The 20,513-nt window shown below is 37.6% G+C and overlaps 1 protein-coding gene across 6 annotated transcripts in view; it reads right to left on the reverse strand.

Moving 5' to 3' along the window:
• Window positions 1-20,513, reverse strand: part of DTNB (dystrobrevin beta) — a 231,742-nt gene that overhangs the window by 92,965 nt on the left and 118,264 nt on the right. For all 6 annotated transcript variants that reach the window (XM_032866980.1, XM_032866979.1, XM_032866978.1 and 3 more), the window contains one exon: window positions 19,852-19,976. In XM_032866980.1, coding sequence (XP_032722871.1) covers window positions 19,852-19,976 — 125 coding nt within the window. The remainder of the gene's footprint in view (window positions 1-19,851; window positions 19,977-20,513) is intronic.

The following is a 20,513-nucleotide window of genomic DNA, read 5'->3' on the forward strand; positions in this document are numbered from 1 at the left end:
AGGATTTTCTAGAACTGATGAAAGATATGAGCCTTTAAAGAATAAGAATCTTTGAGTATTAAAACAAATTAAATTAAATAGAAATAAACTAAAAAAAAAAAAAAAAGAGCTCATAGCCAGATGGATTATAGTAAAACTTCATATTGATAATCTTACAAAGAAAACCCTAAAAGTACCAGTAAAACATGAGTCAACAGAAAGGAAGGAGAATCAGATTGTTACCAGATTAGAAGGTAATAGAGGCTACAAAATAATAGAGGAATGATATCTTTGAAGAATGAAGGGAAAACATCTTTTGGCTAGATTCTAAATTCAGCCAAATTATCATTCCACAGTGAAGGTATAACACAATAATAGGCAAGAAAAAAAAAATATCCAAATTGCAAAAGGAAGAAGTAAAACTACCTCTCTTTGTAGATGACATAATCTCACATACAGAAAACCCTGAAGAACCCACCAAAGGGCACCTGGGTGGCTCAGTGGGTTAAGCCTCAGCCTTCGGCTCAGGTCATGATCTCAGGGTCCTGGGATCGAGCCCCGCATCAGGCTCTCGGCTCAGTGGGGAGCCTGCTTCCCCGCTCCTTACCTGCCTCTCTGCCTACTTGTGACCTCTCTCTGTCAAATAAATAAATAAAATCTTTAAAAAAAAAATCCACCAAAAAACAGGGGTCAGCCGTTAAAAAAAAAATCCAACAAACAAGCAAATCTCCCTACCAAAACTATTAGAGCTAGTAAGTCCCATAAAGTCATGTGGCAAAAGGCCAATACAAAAAAATCACTTGTATTTCTATCTACTAGCAATGGACAATATAAAAGTGAAATTAAGAAAACAATTACATTTACAACAGCACCAAAAAGAATAAAACACTCAGAAATAATTTAACCAAAGAAACGGAAGACTTGGGGCACCTGGATGGCTCAGTGGGTTAAAGCCTCTGCCTTCAGCTCAGGTTATGATCTCAGAGTCCTGGGAACAAGCCCCGAATCAGGCTCCCTGCTGAGCAGGAAGCCTGCTTCCCCCCCTCTCTCTCTGCCTGCTTCTCTGCCTACTTGAGATCTCTGTCTGTCAAATAAATAAATAAAATCTTAAAAAAAAAAAAAAAGAAATGGAAGACTTGTATAGTGAAAACTATCAAATATCACTGAAGGAAATTAAAGAAGAGCTAAAAAAAAAAAATGGGAAAACATTTCACGTTCACGGACTGGAAGACATAATAGCGTAAAGATGGCAATAGTCCCCAAATGGATCTACAGATTCATTTCAATCCCTACCAAAATCATAGCTGCCTTTTTAAATAAAAAACGTTGATCCTAAGTTCATATGGAAGTATGAGAAAAGTAAAATAGCTAAAACAATCTTCCAAGTTGCAGGACACATATTTCCCAATTTCAGCTTACAGGAGTGTGTTCAAAGGTTCACAGATATTCCTCAATTATCCATTTTTCTCTCTAGATACACAGAAATCCCTAATCCATACACAAAACTATTTGGCTTTGAAAGTTTCTAAGCATAACCACTACAAGGACTAAGCAACAGATCATGAAGGCTTTTAAGTTACTATCTACCTGCTATCCCTGACTGCCAAGAGCACCGCACCTGGTGCCCTGTCCTGTCTGTCGGACTGCCTGGAGGAGACTGACAACTGTACTCTTACAGATTCTTCTCTCAAGGTCTTCACTGTCCCGATATCTCCTCTGCCCCCATAACAAAGGTTGGGGAAAAAGACAAATGGACACAATCACAAGAAGTTAAAGAATGCTCCCGCAGGCAGGAGTGTGTGTTAGAAGGAGTCTAGGGCATTTTTCATTTTGAAGATGTTAAATTTTTAGATCTGTCAGTGTTCTTTGATTTGTAACTTACTCCACCATATCCGCGCCAAGACACTTGATTTGATTCATTTAAAGGTTTATATGTTCAAATTAGTTTTTGGAGACCTTTTCTTAGGAAAGATCATCTTATATTTGAGGTCACTTTCCTTGTTTTGTTTTGTTTTGTTTTCTTTAATATTTTATTTATTTGACAGAAGGAGAGAGAGAGCAGCAACAGAGGGAGGGGGGAAGCAAGCACCCCACTGAGCAAGGAGCCCAATGCAGGACCAGATCCCAGGACCCTGGGACCATGACTGAGCCATCCAGGCACCCCACTTCCCCTATTTTTTAAAAACAAACAAATCCAAAGTTTGTTACTACTTGTACTTCTACTTAATCCTATTTCTCTCCTTCCTTCCACTGCTACTTAACATTTAAGATCACAATAATTTAGAAATTTAATTTTATGTCACTTTCATGAATCAGCTTTGTCCAAACTCTTTGGGTTTTTTTTTTTTTGGTTTTTGTTTTTAAGTAGGCTCCATGTCCAGCATGGAGCCCAGCGTGGGGCATGTCCAAAATGGAGGTCTAATTCTATCCAAATGTGTTTTACCTGTAGGTATCTCCATCTCTATTATTTCAGTTATTCAGGCCAAACTGACTTCTCTTTCTCTCATATTCTGTGTCCAATCTGTCAGCAAGGTTTTTATGCCACTATATTAGACCACTTCTAGATTTTTAAGCTCTCAAAAGTCTAAGTTCACACAGATGGTATCGATGGCAATTCAATCAATTTCTCAAAATGAAGATGTTAAATATTCATCTCAAGAAACTGTGGAGAAGCTCTTAACAAGATGGTTTTTCCTGTCATAAACTGGACACAGGACATGGGTGGAAAATCACAGCTGGACTTAACACAGAATTAAACATGAGGTGGTGACAGCTGGAAAGAAATGACTGAAGAGAAAAAAGTAGTCACTTAAGTTCCAAAAAGAATTCCATTAAAAAAGTGAAAAGTGGGGCACTTGGGTGGCTCAGTGGGTTAAGCCTCTGCCTTCAGCTCGGGTCATGATCTCAGGGTTCTGGGATGGAGCCCCACAGTGGGCTCTCTGCTCAGCGGGGAGCCTGCTTCCCCCTCTCTCTTTGCCTGCCTCTCTGCCTACTTGTGACCTCTCTCTGTCAAATAAATAAATAAAATCTTAAAAAAAAAAAAAAAAAAGTGAAAAGCCAAGGAGGAAAATCATTCAGTGCAATGTAACAGAATATTTCCTTAAATTCATGCTTGGAGACAAGGCACCCAGTTTTACCCTCAAGATGATTTATTAACATTATTCAAAAGGAAAAAAGTAAGTAAGACAAAAGAGAAAGGTTACTTTACCAAAGGAGAAGATGCCCTATTTTGTCCTTATCTTGACCTCTAGGATTACTCTGAATAGTAAAATAAGACCTTCTCTCTAAAAGCGCATAAAAAAATATAGAGTTTTATAATTTGAGTAGCCCTTCCTGGATTGCCTTCCAAAGCTTAAGATAAGTCATAGCCCATCAATAAGCAAGGTCCCAAAATGTGACCCTGAAGAGAGGGACTACAAGTAAATTGCCAAATTTAACCTAATTCATTGAGAATTTACAACTGTGCTCCATACCCTAGAATCATTACAAGTCAGTGGAGTTTAGTCCCACAAACACCTGAAAGGTACCGAACACAAATGACATACACCGGGGACATCTCTTAAGAAGCTGAAGGTGCAAAGGACGTACTTACAATCTTCAAGGAACCCAGGTCTAATATGCACTCAAAGAATCCTTAAAGAAGAGAACAGCACTTTGGGTGTCCTGATGACTGATAAACCAAGAGCTAAAGGAAGTTAGGGAAAGAAAGGAGAGATCCATATGAGTTAGCGGCTTCAGGGTTCAAGGGTTTTGTGGATACAATAGAATTACGCTTGGCTCATGGATAAACAAAAGAGGAAAAGCCTGAAAAAGGCAAAAAAGGGCACTCAGGAAAGGGAGTAGTTGGCTTGGGAAGTTCATGAGTCAGCTCCGAGGGGCAGGAAGAGATACAAAGTTTTAGAGTGTAGGAAGGAGGTAGGTTTGGCTGCAGCACAGGCTTTACAGTATATAAATTTAGCAGAAAAAGATAAGATTCAAAGAGTGGGGTGGGGCCTGATTACACAGCATCTTGAATTCCATCCCGAGGAGTACCTCCTTAATTCCATAGGCAATGGAGTTTTGCAGACTTTTAAACAGGGAAGTAATTTCAAGATTAATTTATTAGAAATATGTAGATAGATTTGAGGTTTAAGAAAAATTAAAAGGGCTAATTTAGTAAGTGCTAAACTGTGGTACTAATCAAAAGTGGGTAATATAAAGACCTATAAAGATGCCAAGAAATATTGAGATTATTCTAAATTGCAACCAGATTACAGTATACACATTCTATTAAGAAATTCCACTTAAGGGGCATGTGGGTGGCTCAGTGGATTAAAGCCTCTGTCTTCGGCTCAGGTCATGATCTCAAGGTCCTGGGATGGAGCCTCACACAGGACTCTCTGCTCAGCAGGGCGTCTGCTTTCCCCCATCTCTGGGCCTGCCTCTCTGCCTACTTGTGATCTCTCTCTGTCAAATAAAATCTTAAAAAAAAAAAAAAAGAAAAGAAAAGAAAAGAAATTCCACTCAAGGAGACTCTGGCTGGCTCAGTCAGAAGAGAATGTGAGTCTTGATCTCGGGGTCGTGATTTTGAGCCCCACACTGAGTATAGAGATTACAAAAAAAAAAAAAATTAAATAACTTAAAAAAAAAAAGAAATTCCATTTGATGAAATATAATTCTGAGACTTAATGTCTGCATGAAATTCCACTATAGGTATACCCTAGGCTTGGCTTGGGACAAAATAAAGCTCAAAGAAAAGCAGATTTCCCCAATATTAAGAATGATTACTTTTCAGGGATTTTTTTTTTAAGCAATCATAATTACTTCAAAAGTAACATAAAAATGGATTATAGACTAAGATGTAAGGGTTAAAACTATAACATTTTTGAGGAACACACAGGAGAAAATTTTTATGACCCTGAATCAGGCAAAGATTTTTTTTTTAAGATTTTATTTTTAATCTTTTGCTCTCTCTCTGTCTCTCAAATACATAAATAAAATCTTTAAAAAAACAACAAACTTATTTTTTAAAAAATATCCACACAAAAACATAAATGTTCAGAGCAGCTATATCCACAACAGGCAAAAACTGGAAATGAACCAACGTCCATCAACTGCTGAGGGATAAATAAAGTGTGGTATATTCATATAATGGGGTATTTTCAAAAATCAAAAATCAAAGGTTTTTGATTTAAAAGGTTACTGATAGTTGATGCAATATGGATAAACCTTAAAAATATTGTGCCAAACAAAAGAGCCAGAAACAAAAGGCTACATGTTATATTATTCTATTTATAAGAAATTGCTAGAAAAGGCAAAGTCATAGAAATAGGAAGTATATCAGTGGTTGCCTTGGGGCTACCGGTGGGAGCTGGAATTGACCAAAAATAGGCAGCAGGAAACTTTTTTGGATGGTAGAAATGTTCTAAAACTGGATGATGGTGATGGTTACAAAATCATATAAATTCATTATGAGTTATTTAACTGTCACAGTGGGTGAATTTTATGGTAGGTAAATTGTATCTCAATGAAACTATTAAAAAAAGAAAAGACAAAGCAAACCCACAATGAGATCTTACCTCATACCCATTAGGCGGACTACTTTAAATAAAACAGCAGTAAGAAAAAAGAAAATAACAAGTGTTGGTGGGGGTACAGGGAAACTGGAGCCCTTGTACATTGTTCATAGAATGTAAAATGGTACAGCCATGATGGAAAACACTACAAAGATTCCTCAAAAACAGAAAGTAGAACTACCATTAACATCCAGCAATCCTACCTTTGGGCATATAGCTCAATGAATTGAAAGCGGGGGTCTCAAAGAATTATGGGTACACCCATCCTCAGAACAACATTATTCGGATTAGCCCAAAAGGTGAAAGCAACCCAAACACCCACTGACAAAGGAACAAACAAGCAAAATGTGGCATATACATACAAAGAACTAAGTCCTAAAACAGGCTACGACACAGATGAAGCCTGAGGACATTACGCTGCATAAAATAAGAGTCACAAAAAAAAAAAAAAAAAGCAGAAAACCAACATGATTCCACTTAGATGAGGTATCTAAAGTACTCAAATTCATAGAAAATGGAAGTAGAACGGTGGTTACCACGGGTTGGTAGTAAAAGGAAAGTTGATGTTTAATAGATAGGTTGTCTCAGATTTGCAGGTTGAAAAGGTTCTGGAGATCTGTTTCACAACAATATAAATATACTTAATACTACTCAACTGTACACCTGAAAAGTGGTTAAGATGGTAAATTTCATGTTATGTGTAAATTTCATGTTATGTGTAATTTTTCTCTTCTTTTCATTGAATGGAAAAGAAGAGAAAAATCCAGGGGATGGTGTTTAGACCATGTTAAATTTAGAGTTTAGAAGCACAGTACTTTACGATAATGGTAAACAGAGCAAGAAAATCTCAAGGGGGGAGGTGAAACTCAGTAGACCAAAGTCACAGCCACTTGTAAATAATTACCCTCCTAGGATTAAACGCTGTGTTTTATTGTATTAAATAACACTGTTTCTCCTTACTGCAGCATAATCAGTCACCACATGTGCTGTTCACCTGACCCTCACACACACACACACACACACACAAGTACATATATACACATGTGTGGTTCATGAGCGTGTGTACCCTCCCCTCCACCCCACACTGAAGTTCAGGCAAAAACTTCATCCTATTTCTAGGACTACCTTACACGACACATGACCTTTAGTATCAGCGCTCTCTGGGTGCCATCTTTCTTTTTTGGAGAGATATACTTCTAGGCTTAGCAAGTGCCCTAACCCCAGAAGAGAGTAATTACCTGGGACCTTCAGCCTGAAATGGAGCCAAAGAGACATCACTCAAGCCAGGATGAAGAGAAGCTCAAAGCTCTAAGAGAATCTCTTGTATTCCTCAGGTGCCAGGTTTTCCAAAATCATCCCAGCAAAATGTTAAGACAGAATTAGTATCAGATGAGTCGTGACCCTTAAGAGCCGTAAAAACATTCATATTCCAGGCTATATGAACAGGAGAATAAAAAGCAGCTTTTTTTTTCCTCCAAAGATTAAATTAGATAGACCTGAAATAAAAGGTGTCTGTTGGCCCAGTGGTGGGCAGGTTACGTCACCATCGCCTAGGTTTTTCAAAATCACTACAGCAAAGTGCAAGACAGAATTAGTATCAGATGAGCTATGATCTAAGAGTCAAAGTATAATACTTACCTGTTGGAAGTAGCTAAAATTATAACCTTCCAAATAGGTTCAATCTCCAAAGACCAAGACACCCAAAATGAATCTGACACTCCTTTCAAGTGACTAGAACATCAGATTCATTTAGTGATCTAAGAGAAAAGTATCATCTTGTCAATCTTCTCAAACGAGACTCTACCCTCAGCAACACACACAGAGCCCCAGTCACAATACATAGTCAGTAAATAGTTGTGGGAGACAGTGATTTCAATCCAGACCAATATATCAACATTATAAATTCTGTAACACCCCACAATTTGTTCGGGAATACAGTTCAAGCCAGTTAATAACTCTCTTTGAAAACACCCAAATTTGGCTTATAAAAAAAGCTGCTAACAATGAGGCATTCGGTTTGGCACAGGACAGTTAGCCAGAAACATCCTTGTCACAAAAGGAATCTCCAAATCCAGATTCATCCATCATTTTAAAAGAAGCATCACAAGGGACGCCTGGGTGGCTCAGTTGGGTAAGCGGCTGCCTTCAGCTCGGGTCATGATCCCAGTGTCCTGGGATCGAGTCCCACATCGGGCTCCTTGCTCGGCAGGGAGCCAGCCTGCTTCTCCCTCTGCCTCTGCCTACCACTCTGTCTGCCTGTGCTCGCATGCGCTCTCTCCAACAAATAAATAAATAAAATCTAAAAAAAAAAAAAAAAAGGAAGCATCACAAAAATGCACTTTAGTATCTAAACAAAATAAATAAGGAGTTATTCTTTCATCGAGTAGTTGTTTCTCATACAGTCTTAAAAATTTCACAGGTTTTTACACAAGGTCTTACATTATTCCTGGTCTCACAAATTTGTACTGATTTACTTAAAGTCATCATGAATAAGAATAAAAATAAACAGAATTTTCATATTTTACCAAAAGGTTCACAAATACTATAAGGATGAGATATTTCAAGCATAGTTGTCTAAAGTTAAAAAAAAAAAATCTCTGAAGTTGAAATTTTAAAAAGGACAGTTTTGTTTTGATCAAATCAAAATAATGCATAGACGGTCTAATAAGCATTAAATAGAAGAGCAGTTAAAATACAACAAATAAGAGCCATATTAAAGTGTTTAATTATAACTCATTTAAATAATGATTTTTTTATTATCTATGTTAATTCTGTTTTGACACAAAGTATGAAAAAAACTGGTTGGCTCAGCTGTTCAAACTGGCTACATATTTATATATGCATAAGCAGCAAGAAACAATAAGGCAGTCTGGTTTCTAGGTAACAAACTTTATCCGACTGCTTCAACAAAAGAAGTTACCAATTAACCTTCACCCTTGGGTTGAAAAAACAGCCCGAACCATGAAAGATGATGATGAGAATTCAGAAAAAAATATCAAGAAGCACAAAGATCCCTAAATTTGCAATTTTTATCAACCCTTCCTTAAGAGTTGGGGTCAGCAAAACTTTTTCTCTAAAGAGCCAGACAGTAAATATTCTAGGTTTGCTGTTGTTGTTTTTTTAATTGAAGTATAGTTGATACACAATGTTAATTAGCTTCAGGTATACAATACAGTGATTCGACAAGTCTAGGCATTCTTTTTTTTTTTTTAAAGATTTTATTTATTCATTCAACAGAGAGAGATCACAAGTAGGCAGAGAGGCAGGCAGAGAGAGAGAGGAGGAAGCAGGCTCCCCACCAAGGAGAGAGCCCGATGCGGGGCTCAATCCCAGGACCCTGGGATCATGACTTGAGCTGAAGGCAGAGGCTTTAACCCTCTGAGCCACCCAGGCGCCCCAAGTCTATGCATTCTGATGTGCTCAGCGCAGGTGTAGCTCCCATCTGTCACCGGACATCGCTATTATAGTACCACTGACTAGATTTCCTATGCTGTACAATATTTTAGGTTTTAAGGGTCATTCAACCTTAGTTACAAAGATTCAACTTTGCCACTGTAGCCGGAAAGCAAAGATAATATATAAAGGAGTTAAGTGTGGCTTATCCGAACAAAACTTTATTTATGGACACTGAAATTTGAGTTTCATATAATTTTCACAAAATATTATTATTATTCTATTTCATGAATTTTTTTTTTTCTCTTTGACCATTTAAAAATGTCATCATCAGCTCCTGGGCCACAAAAGACAGGCAACAGGCAGGATTTCAACCGCAGGCTGTAGTTTGCCAACCCCTGTTTAGGAGAACACATCAATCCCAGGTGTGTTCAGTGGGATGCTGGTCATTCTCTCCTTAACGAAATTAAGAGGAGTAAATACACTAAGCCAACACTGGGAAGTTTTCCTTCTCTCAGAAATAAATAACCATAAACTGAAATGTAATAGTGATTAACCACTAATTAAAGAAATTAGGTATAAAGACTGTGTGGTTAGATAATTAGATCTTAAGCAACAACAAATTGCTTGAATTAGGCTAGCAAAAAAGTCTATCAGACATCAAGAGCCAGAAAGTTTTATAAAGATGTTTGGACCAAAAGAAACGACTAATTTCTCTCAGAGACTCATAAGGGAAGTTGCTAGTGTTGATGATAAGTGAATTGGTTTTGTTTGAGGTTTATTTGAAAAATCTTGTTTACTTAATATTCTCAACTCACCAAATAAGGAAAAACAAAACACAGTGAACCAATTAAGGAAATATGCCTGATATCTAGTGGAGACTTAATGTAGGTACGTGACCTATACATGACCATTTTCTGAAGGAACAAACATAAAAGGGTGGAGGAGGGGATGAGGTAGAGGTCTGTTTATATAAATCATGCTAGTGCCATTCATTCATTCATTCATTCATTCAAAGCATTTTGAATGCCTACCAAGCACCAGGAACTATTCCGGGTACAGGGAGCTCAGTAAAGAATAAGACAGAGTCCCAGCCCTTGTGGTTACATTTTTGTGATATAATTTACTTAAGTCTAAGGAAAAGAGTTTAAAAGTTTAGAATCCAGTATGATAGCATCCTAACCTCTCAGCAGTACTCTCAGGGGCACCTGAGGCCTCAGTCTGATTAAGCATCCAACTCTAGGTGTCGGCTCAGGTCGTGATCTCGGGATTATGAGATTGAGCCCTGTTTCGGGCTCCCCACTCAGCGTGGAGTCTGCTTGAGATTCTCTCCCTTTCCCTGTCTCTGTCCCTCCCTATGTGCATGCTCTCTCTCTCAAATAAATAAATAAAATCTTTTTTAAAAAGTACTCTCAAATACATTAACCTTAAACAATATCCTGAGATAATTAAATTTTATTATCACCAGTAAAGCCAACAGATGTCTCTATTTTTAACCTGGTTTCTCTTTTATCATACCACACTGCCTCCCTTCTATTTTTCAATCAACCAACATACGACTCTTCAATGTCCTCTCTTGATTCTAAAACAAACCACAGAGCTCAAACAATCGTTCAGTTACTATGTATATCCACAGTGACAATTTCTTCCCAGGTCTACCTGTTGGGAAAGTGAGGTACAGTAGAAAGAGTCTGGGGGGTGGAGTCCAGTCCCAACACCATCATTCTGAGTTGCATAATCAGGTCACTGAAACTCACTAATGCCGTTTCCTGACCCATTATAGGTGAACGGTATTTATTTATATTGCAAAGGTTGCCATTGGGTTAAATGAAATGATGTACACAGAAGAGGTAAGCAAAGGGCTTGGAACAGCATAGGTGCTCAATAAATATCAACACTTGAATTTATGATGATCTGGAAAAATCTCTATGTCAACATAAAATGTAAGCAATGAACATTAAAATATACCTTATCTCATACTTAATTTCAATTCCTGTCCCACATTTCCATTGGAGCTTTTATTTTATTGCTGGGAGTCCAATAATGGTAAAACCTAAAATTCCTTACGTGTTCACAAACTTTTCTCATTACCACCATGAGAGTCCAAACCTCCATCATCTCTCACTTGGCCTCTGAAAAAAAAACTCGTCTAGCTGGCTTCTTCTTTTTCACCCTTGTCCCCACTCCCGACTTCTACACAGCAGGCAGTGATTTGTTAAAATGCAAAATTCAACCTCTCTCTCTACTATCAAAAACCCTTCAATTCAGTATCATGTCCAAAATCTCAGGTTGCCTCTACCCCCTCTGCAGCCTTCCCCTTGCTCTCTGGCCTACTGCTCCCCTCTGCTGGGAATATACTTCCACTGACACCAAACACAGCTAATCTCTATTCATCTTTTAGGCTTCACTATAAATGTTATTCTTCACAAAAGCCTTTCTTAGCCTGCCAGTAAGAGGAAGACAAACCATAATGTAAAGACGCCTTGTATAGAATTATTTTACAGATGCAGACACATATGTGCTTTAGGTTATTTCTCAGACTGTCAAGGTATTAATTGTTAAAAGGAAAGCAAAATTAAAACTGCAACAAATCAGCAGGAAAATAATGGAGTTGGGATAAATGGCTATCCATTTTGGGAAAGAAATACCCTTAAATTCCTATCTCATAGCTAACAACAACAAAAAAAGAAAAAAAATCCAGAAATAAGAAAATTTTTATAGACAGATGTATCCTTCCTTATAATTTTGAGATGAGAACATTAATGTTAAACATGAAATGGAAGCCAGAAAAAAGAAAAAAAAATTCACAAATTTGATTTTTAAACTAAAAACTTTAGTAAGAAACCTTATTCCCTACTCTGAGAAAGAGCCCGCTGGGAAGGTCATATTTTCTAGCAGGTCCCATCTTTTAACTGTTGTGAGCAATGCCTAGGGGAAGGCTCAACCAGGTTGGTCATCCAGTCCCTTGGATTTTATCCCCAGTCCTAACCCCTTCAGTAGATGGGGTTCATCTGAACCGGGATCACTGGTATTTAGTAAAACAAATATAAACAACTTAGGTGTTTTTAAGTAATACCTACAATATGTAAAGACTCCTGAAGTACAAAACAACTATCTATTCTTTGTCTAAAAAAGAATGCTTTAAAATAATTAGTATTCATATAATAAAACAATGATTAAAATAATCATGATCCTATTCAAATGAAATAGTTTGCTGACTTTAAGCATTCAAATGTGGGGCCCACCTTCATCTCTAAGTACAAAACAGAGACTTTCTTTTCCTGATCATGACTGGAAATGCACAGCAGCCCGCTCCTCCCAGGTCTCTCATCTTTAGAGCTCTACCTCAAACTCTTCTCTGTGGAAGCCCGCAGATGCAGCCCTTTATGAAACTGGCTACCTCACTCGCTCAAACCTACATGCACCGAAGCAAAACACTGTGTGAGTACCATCTGCACCTTGCACAGTACCTGGGAGGTTCTCAATAAATATTTGCTAAATGAATGGACAATTAAGAATCTCAGGGGCACCTGGGTGGCTCAGTCGGTTAAGCGGCTGCCTTTGGCTCAGGTCATGATCCCAGGGTCTTGGGATTGAGTCCTGCACTGAGCTCCCTGCTGGGCAGGGAGCCTGCCTCTCCCTCTGCCTCTGCCTCTGCTTGCTGCTCCCCCTGCTTGTGCTCTATCTATGTCAAAAAAATAAATAAAATCTTAAAAAAAAAAAAAAAAGAATCTCAGCAAGAGTTAAGAATTGCTGTTCATATATTTATATTTTAGTTGTATCCTATATGTACATTGGATGCTTAATACTAAATTACTAGCTTGTTATTCATACAGCTAAAACCATTTATATTCTAATGAAGTGGTTGCATAATTTGATCAGATTCACTATGAAACTTTTTCAAGATAGATTTGCAGGCCACCCCCAGAATAATCATTAGCTGACCTAATCCAGAATGAAAGTGACTTGGTAATCTATGGTTTTTAAAGCCGAGTGACCCTGACAATAGCGAAATCTGGGACCCAGTGACATGTGAATATAGAAGAAAAATCTACAAAACAGAGAAATTCAAAGTTGAAAGGGACTTTAAAAGTTGTCTAGTCAACCCAAATAGGATTAATTGCTCAAAGTTTCATCAAAATCTTAAAAAGGAAGCTATATTGTGTTTTCTTTTTTTAATAAACATTTCTTTTTTTTAAAGATTTTATTCATTTACCTGACAGACAGAGATCACAAGTAGGCAGAGAGGCAGGCAGAGAGAGTGGGCGAGGCAGGCTCCCTGCTGAGCAGAGAGTCCAATGTGGGGTTCGATCCCAGGACCCTGGGATCATGACCTGAGCCGAAGGCAGAGGCTTAACCTGCTGAGCCACCCAGGCGCCCCTATATTGTGTTTTCTGAGTGGCCTGCTGACTATATTCTTGCCTTGGGAACAATTTAGATTAATAAATACTTGAAATATAAAATCTGAGTTCTAGGTAATGCCTAGTCTGGTAACACCTAGTAAAGATGAAGACACTTGCGTATATATTACTAGAGCTGACCAATATCTAGTTCTCCTTTCTTGCCTAGGTATGTGGAAGATGACATACCCGTGAAGTTAGGTAGAGTTGTAAGGGAAATGACATGTGTCACTTCTGAATACAGGAAGATGGGTGTGAGCTCCCCATAGGCTCCTTTCCCCTGCTGCAGGGATCAATGAGGCCTCACATTAAGATGATGAGCCAAAAATTGAAGCAGCCTAAACCACGGAGCCACTATCCCTAGTTCAGCTGTTCCAGAGTCCTTCCCATCCACGAGGGACTTTGCATGAGTGACAAATAAACATCCATGTGTTGAACCAGGAGGCTTGGGGGTTAATTTTCTACTTCATTATCACATAATCTATCTTGATTATGTGATATTCCTATCTTAGGACCCAGCAGTTACACTCATACCTTAGAGAAATTCTCTGTATAAGAATGCTCGCAGCTGCATTCTAGATGGTAGTGAAAAACTAGAAACAAGTTCAATGTCTGTCGATAGATAGGAGAATGGACTACTTATTGTACAGTCATTTACTAGAATGCCATCTGAGATTCTGGGTAAATCTCAAAAACATACTATTTAATAAAGTAATAAACTTACAAAAGTATATGTAGAGCATAACCATTTATACAAAGTTTTAAAAAATATGTTATTTCATGGGTGCATGAACATCTGGTAACAGTATAAGAACATGTATAGAGTAATAAATACCAAAATAATGTTAGCAGCTACTCTATGGGGTGAGAAAAGGTAATGGGATTAGGAAAGACACAGGAAACCACAACTTGACCTATAAAGTATTTAAAAAAAAAAAAAAAGACTTGAGGCAAATATAAAATGGTAAGAATCTATAACAAGAATTCAAGGTTCCAATACTTAAACTCTCAGTCCTACACTGGATTCATACTAAACTTCCAACAGAAACTAGAGACAGGGAGGGCTCAGTCCACCTGAGACAAGGGACATGGAGTCCTCCTGAGACAAGATCAGGAATGCTCAGTCGTTAGAGATGCTTGGTGCCTCAGAAAGAGCAGAGAGGGGCTGCATTACCAATAAGGGGGCTGGTTGAAAGTCCACCTAAGAAGCAGAACACCTCCTGTCTCTTTCGGTCCCCTCCCCAAAACCACACAGCCCAAGATTCCTCTTTTCTAGGCCTGGTGAAAAACAAAGGTGACTTGCTAGTGAAACTGATCCGAAAGTCTCTGAATTCAGGTACAGCAGGGAGAAGCAGCCTAATGAGGCCTGAATTCAGATGGGAGAGGTTAAAGGAAGGTCTACACTAAAGTAACAGAATCCCCAACACACTTCCTCTGGTCAGGATATACGTTAACTCGTGACCCCCGGTTTAAAGAAACTCTTGCCCTGTCCATCTGAGGGGTTTACGGCATCGTTTAATGTGGAGGCAGAGATCTGCAGGCAGCTGGGTAGGAAGAATGGGTAAGTAAAATCTGCAGAGTGCCACTTGACATAAATTTTTTAAAAGAACATACAAAATGCTACCTAGTTTTCAAGAATATGTCCTGGTAAAAAGATATACAATGAACATATTAGAATGATTATCCCTGAGGAAAGGGTGACCAGGGTGGGGTATGCAAATAAAGGGGAATTTTTAAAAATATAAATAGCATAAAATAAGATAGTAGAAAAAAGTCCAATTATCACAGTAGTAATACTTTTATAACTGCAATAATGAAAGCCAATTTTACTTATAATGACTAATTATAATAATAATATTAGAGTAATATATTTAAATGGACCAAACTCACCAGTTAAGGCAGGTTGTCAGACTAGATTTTTAAAATCCACTTACAATTTACAAGAAGCATCCTGAACACTTAAGGACACAGAAAAGTTAAAAGTTTAAGGATGGGGAAAGTTATACTAGGCACATACAAGCAAAAGACACTAAAAGATGTTTAGCAAATAAAATAGATTTGAGAACAAACAGAATTATTAGGAATAAAGATAGTCACTAGATAAGAACAAATTTTCAATTTCTTAGTGAAATATGTGTAGTTTTGAAGATATGAGCAACAGGATTAACGAACTTGACCTAATGGACATACATTCACTCACTAGGAACTCTAAACCAAATAAGCACAGAATTAACATTATTTTTCAGGCCTACTAGGAACATAATAAAAACTGGATCATATATTACACGTAATAAGCATGTCAAAACAAATTTGAAAGAATTGAATAGTCCGGACCACTTATTAGACCAAAATAAAATTAAACTAAAAATTAGTAACAAAAAGGCAACTAGACAATCCTTATATGTTTGGAAATTAAGAAAGTATGCTGCTTGGGTGCCTGCTGGCTTAGCTCACAGAGTGTACAACGCTTGACCTCAGGGTTGTGAGTGTGAGCTCCATGCTGGGTGCAGAGATTGCTTTAAAAAAAAGAAAAGAAAAAAGAAAGTATAGTATTTTTTTTTTAATATTTTATTTATTTATTTATTTGAGAGAGAGAGAGATCACAAGTAGGCAGAGAGAGAGAGAGAGCAGGAAGCAGGCTCCCCGATGAGCAGAGAGCCCGACACGGGGCTCAATCCCAGGACCCTGAGATCATGACCTGAGCCAGAGGCAGAGGCTTATCCCACTGAGCCACCCAGGTGCCCCAAAAGTATAGTATTTTTAAAGAATTCTTATCACAACTTTGAAAATATTTAGAACAATACAAAATTACATAAGAAAACTTGGGCACACTCAGAAAGAAGAGAGAGAAATTCATAATCTTAAAATGCTTATATTGTTGGGGGGAGTACCTGAAATGAGTAAGTTAACCATATCTTTGAAGAAGTTAGAAAGAGGTATGCCTGGGTGGCTCAGCTGGTTGAACAATTGCCTTTAGCTTGGGTCATGATCCTAGGGATTGAGTCCCGCATAGGGCTCCCTGCTGAGCGGGGAGTCTGCTTCTCCCTTTCCCTCTGCCTCAGCCATTCCCCCCGTGCCTGTGTTTTCTTGCTCTCTGTCGAATAAATAAAATCTTAAAAAAAAAAAAAAAAAGAAGTTAGAAAGAGAGTAGCAAGACAAACCCAAAGAAACTGTAACAAAAGGAATACTAAAGGTAAGGTTGGAAACAAATAATATCCAAAAATACAATGCATACAATAAGAGAATCATCAAAACCAAAAGTTGGTCCTCTAGAAGTCCAGTGGAAGGGACAAACCCATGGCAAGATGTGTTCAAGGAAAAACCAAAGAGAGAGAAAAACCATAAATATATGAAAGAGGAATTTAAAAGAGACATTAGTACACACACCACAGACACATGTTATGAACTTTGTGCCAATAACTTTGAAAATTCAAATGAAACTGACACATTCTTATAAATAAAAAATGTTCTAAAGTGACTCAAAAAGAAATAAGAATTAGGTCTTATAATTGTTTTAAAAATAGAATTCACAGTTCAGAATTTTCCCACAAAGGAGCCTTTTGGCAGAGATAACATCATTGGTGAATTTCACCAAAAATTGAAGGAGCAAATAATTCCAATTTTAAATAAGCTGTTTCAAAAAACATAAAAAGAGAATGCTCTTCAACTTTTTAAGATAGCAAACTGGGCAAGCTTTGCCCTAAAAAGAAAATAAAACAAAGGAAATTATAGGACAATTTAACTTTTAAACATAGGCAAAATCTAGGCAAAACATTAGCAAATGAAACCTAGCAGTGTATTAAAAGGAGAGTCAACTTATGTTTATTCTAGGAATGTATGGCTGTTTAAAAAAATTCATATAGGGGCACCTGGGTGGCTCAGTGGGTTAAAGCCTCTGCCTTCAGCTCAGGTCATGGTCCCGGGGTCCTGGGATTGAGCCCCACATTGGGCTCTCTGCTCAGCAGGGAACCTGCTTCCTCCTCTCCCTCTCTCTCTGTCTGCCTCTCTGTCTACTTGTGATCTCTCTCTCTCTGTCAAATAAATAAATAAAATATTTTTTAAAAATTCATATAATTCACTATATGAATAGAATAAAGAAACTCTCATGATCATTTCAAGGCAGAAAAGTCTTTGATAAAATTCCACATCCATTCATGACCCAAAAAAAGCACTCTTAGCAAACGAGGCATACAAGGGAAGCTCTTTTTACCTGATAAACAGTTTCTACAAAACCTACATCAAATAACACACTAAATGAATGCTGAAAGCTGTCTCTTGGGATTAGCAACAACAGGAGATTGCCGACCGAACTACTTTTGTTCAATATTGCCAGGGCAAGAAGACCAAAAGGGAAAAAATAAAGTATGATTAATATTTAAAACCACAAGGAGTGGGAGGGAAAAAAACAAAATGAACATTATTTGCAGGTGATATAATTATTTATAGGAAATCCAAAAAAATCTGAGTACAAATTACTAGAATTAATGAGTACATCAGGTTAATATAACCAGATAGTGGATTAAGATACAGAAACAATTTGCATTTCCACATACCAGCAATACACTGCTGAGAAACATAATTCATGAAAACACCATTTGCATGACTGCATACATTTGCCAAAACTCATTGAATTGTACACTTGAAGTGGGTGCATTTTATCGCATGTAAATTATATCTCAAAAAAACTGTAAGAAAAAAAGGCACATGTGCAACATCAACAAATGTACAGAAGAACCTTTAAAAGTACGGAAGAATTAATCTAACGTATATACCTTTCTGGTGAAAATTGTAAAGCTTTACTGAAAAGCTCAAAATGACATTTAAATAAATGGAAAGACAACACATTCATGACACGGAAGACGTCAATTCTCCCCAATTTGATCTCTAGATCCAATGAATCTCTGATCAAAATCCAAACAAAATTTTGTGAGGGACTCAATAAGCCAATTCTAAAATTTATATGGAAGAGCAAAGGGCAAAGAATAGACAAGACCCTCCTAAAAATATTATTTAACCTCTTATAGTCACTAAGATAGTATGGTGTTAGCATAAGGACAGGCCGTTGGGCCACAGGAACAGGAGAGCCCAGAACCAGACCACGCACATAGGACACTTCATTTATGACAGCCGTGGTCAGTGGGGGAACGACAGATCATCCAATAAATGGCTCTGAAACAAGTTACTATGTAAATGCAAAGAGATCTCACTGATCAAAAACCTAGACAAAGCATAAGGAAGTATGGGAGGATGTGCTGTATTTTATTATATGTTTTTTTGTATTATTAAATTTCTAATTTATATGTATATACTATTTTAATAAAAGTCTTTCAAATTATTGAATGAGAAAGAAAATAAAAGATCAAGAACCCTAAGTGTTTTAGAGGAAGATAAAAGAAAACAGATATCCACTCCAACAAAAAAACCTGTCAACGCCCAATAAAGACTAATAATGATCAAAAACCTACTGATGGGGCGCCCGGGTGGCTCAGTGGGTTAAAGCCTCTGCCTTCAGCTCAGGTCATGATCCCAGGGTCCTGGGATCAAGCCCCGCATCGGGCTCTCTGCTCAGCGGGGAGGCTGCTTCCTTGCTTCTCTCTCTCTGCCTGCCTCTCTGCCTACTTGTGATCTCTGCCTGTCAAATAAATAAATAAATAAAATCTTTAAAAAAAAAAACAAAACCTACTGACTTTGGGGCACCTGGGTGTCTAAGTTGGTTAAGCATCTGACTCTTGATTTAAGCTCAGGTCATGATTTCAGGGTTGTGAGCTCGAGCCCTGTGTCAGGCTCCTTGCTGGATGTGGAGCCTGCTTAAGATTCTCTCTCTCCTCTGCCCTTGCCCCCTCTCTAAAAACAAAACAAAACCGCTATTGACTTTATCCAGGAGGACACGTAACATCACCATTTAATTCAGAGTAAAGAATCTTAGTTTAGAGGCTGAATCTTAACACTTCCTTATTTCTCCTTCTCCTTATTCTTCCTCTTTCTCTACTTCTCTTTTTGGTTCCTGTCTGAATTTCTTTCATTTAGCATGAATATTCAAAGAAAGTAAAAATAAAACACTAGTTTTATTTATAGAATACAATCTTATGTTTCCTAATTTTCTCTCAATACAAAGAAGCAAATGAAGTTGATTTTCAATTCCATGTTGCCCAAACTAATTATAAAAATAACTATGGGCATTACTGCTGCAGTGAAGAAAGGATCTCTACCACTGATTATGGAAGAACACACAAACAAAAAAAGGCAACCTTGCTAAAAGCAGTTCAATAATTACTCTTCAATATATTAATTAATGTTTCTGTTTGAGATCATTAATTACTTAGGCTCTGGGCTCAGCAGCTAAGCTTCCATGTAAATATTTATGGTGACTTAAAGAAATGAAATCTTGAGGTCCTGAGTTCCCCAAAAGAAAAGTAAAAACCAGAAGGTTCAATGTTCATGTTACGTGAAGTTGCTTTTATACAAAAGGATTCAGCAAGGTCCATTTCAGTATAACCCACATCCATCCCTAGGTGTATACTTACACTATATTTGCAAGGTCAAGTGGTTTCTCTGGTTGCTCAGGAAAAACAGGATGCGGGGGTTCTCTGGTGGGCACGCACCCCAAAGATTTACTAATTGCATGGCTCAGCTTCTTTGCAGGGGATTTCTGTGTCAAAGTAGAAAATAAGGAAATAAGAAATTAAATCTTCAAAAGAATGAAAAAGAACTTGGTGACAAGAACTGCAGAAAATATATTTTGAAATAGAACCTAAGATGCATTATAATCAACATTATTTGGACCTAGAGAAAGGAACCTTCGGTTGTTCCAAGGTCACTTGTGGTCCTTCATTTCTATGCTTACTCCCTCCTTTCTACTATGCACTCTTAAGTTAATGTTAACTTCCCTTGTGAACATCTCTCTGTACCCTTTGCATGAACTCTCTCTTTTGATGCTTTTGGATCATTTTTGGTAAGATGTTATAGTTAATTTCCCAATCAGAGTCAGAAATTTTTGCTGGACTAAAATACTAAAAGGCTAAGATAATGCTGAGAGCTCATGGCTTTTGAATGTTAGCAAATTAGCTGACTAAGTCACATCCCAAAACGTGCCTATTAAGAGAATATTCCCAAAATAAACATGAGGCAGAACATTTGGTGCTAAGGGTCTGGCTATGTATACAGACACAGATGAGTGCCCTCACAC

The sequence above is a fragment of the Lontra canadensis genome, unplaced genomic scaffold, assembly GCF_010015895.1.
Source record: "Lontra canadensis isolate GAN:19392208 unplaced genomic scaffold, GSC_riverotter_1.0 scaffold32, whole genome shotgun sequence".
NCBI lineage: Eukaryota > Metazoa > Chordata > Mammalia > Carnivora > Mustelidae > Lontra > Lontra canadensis.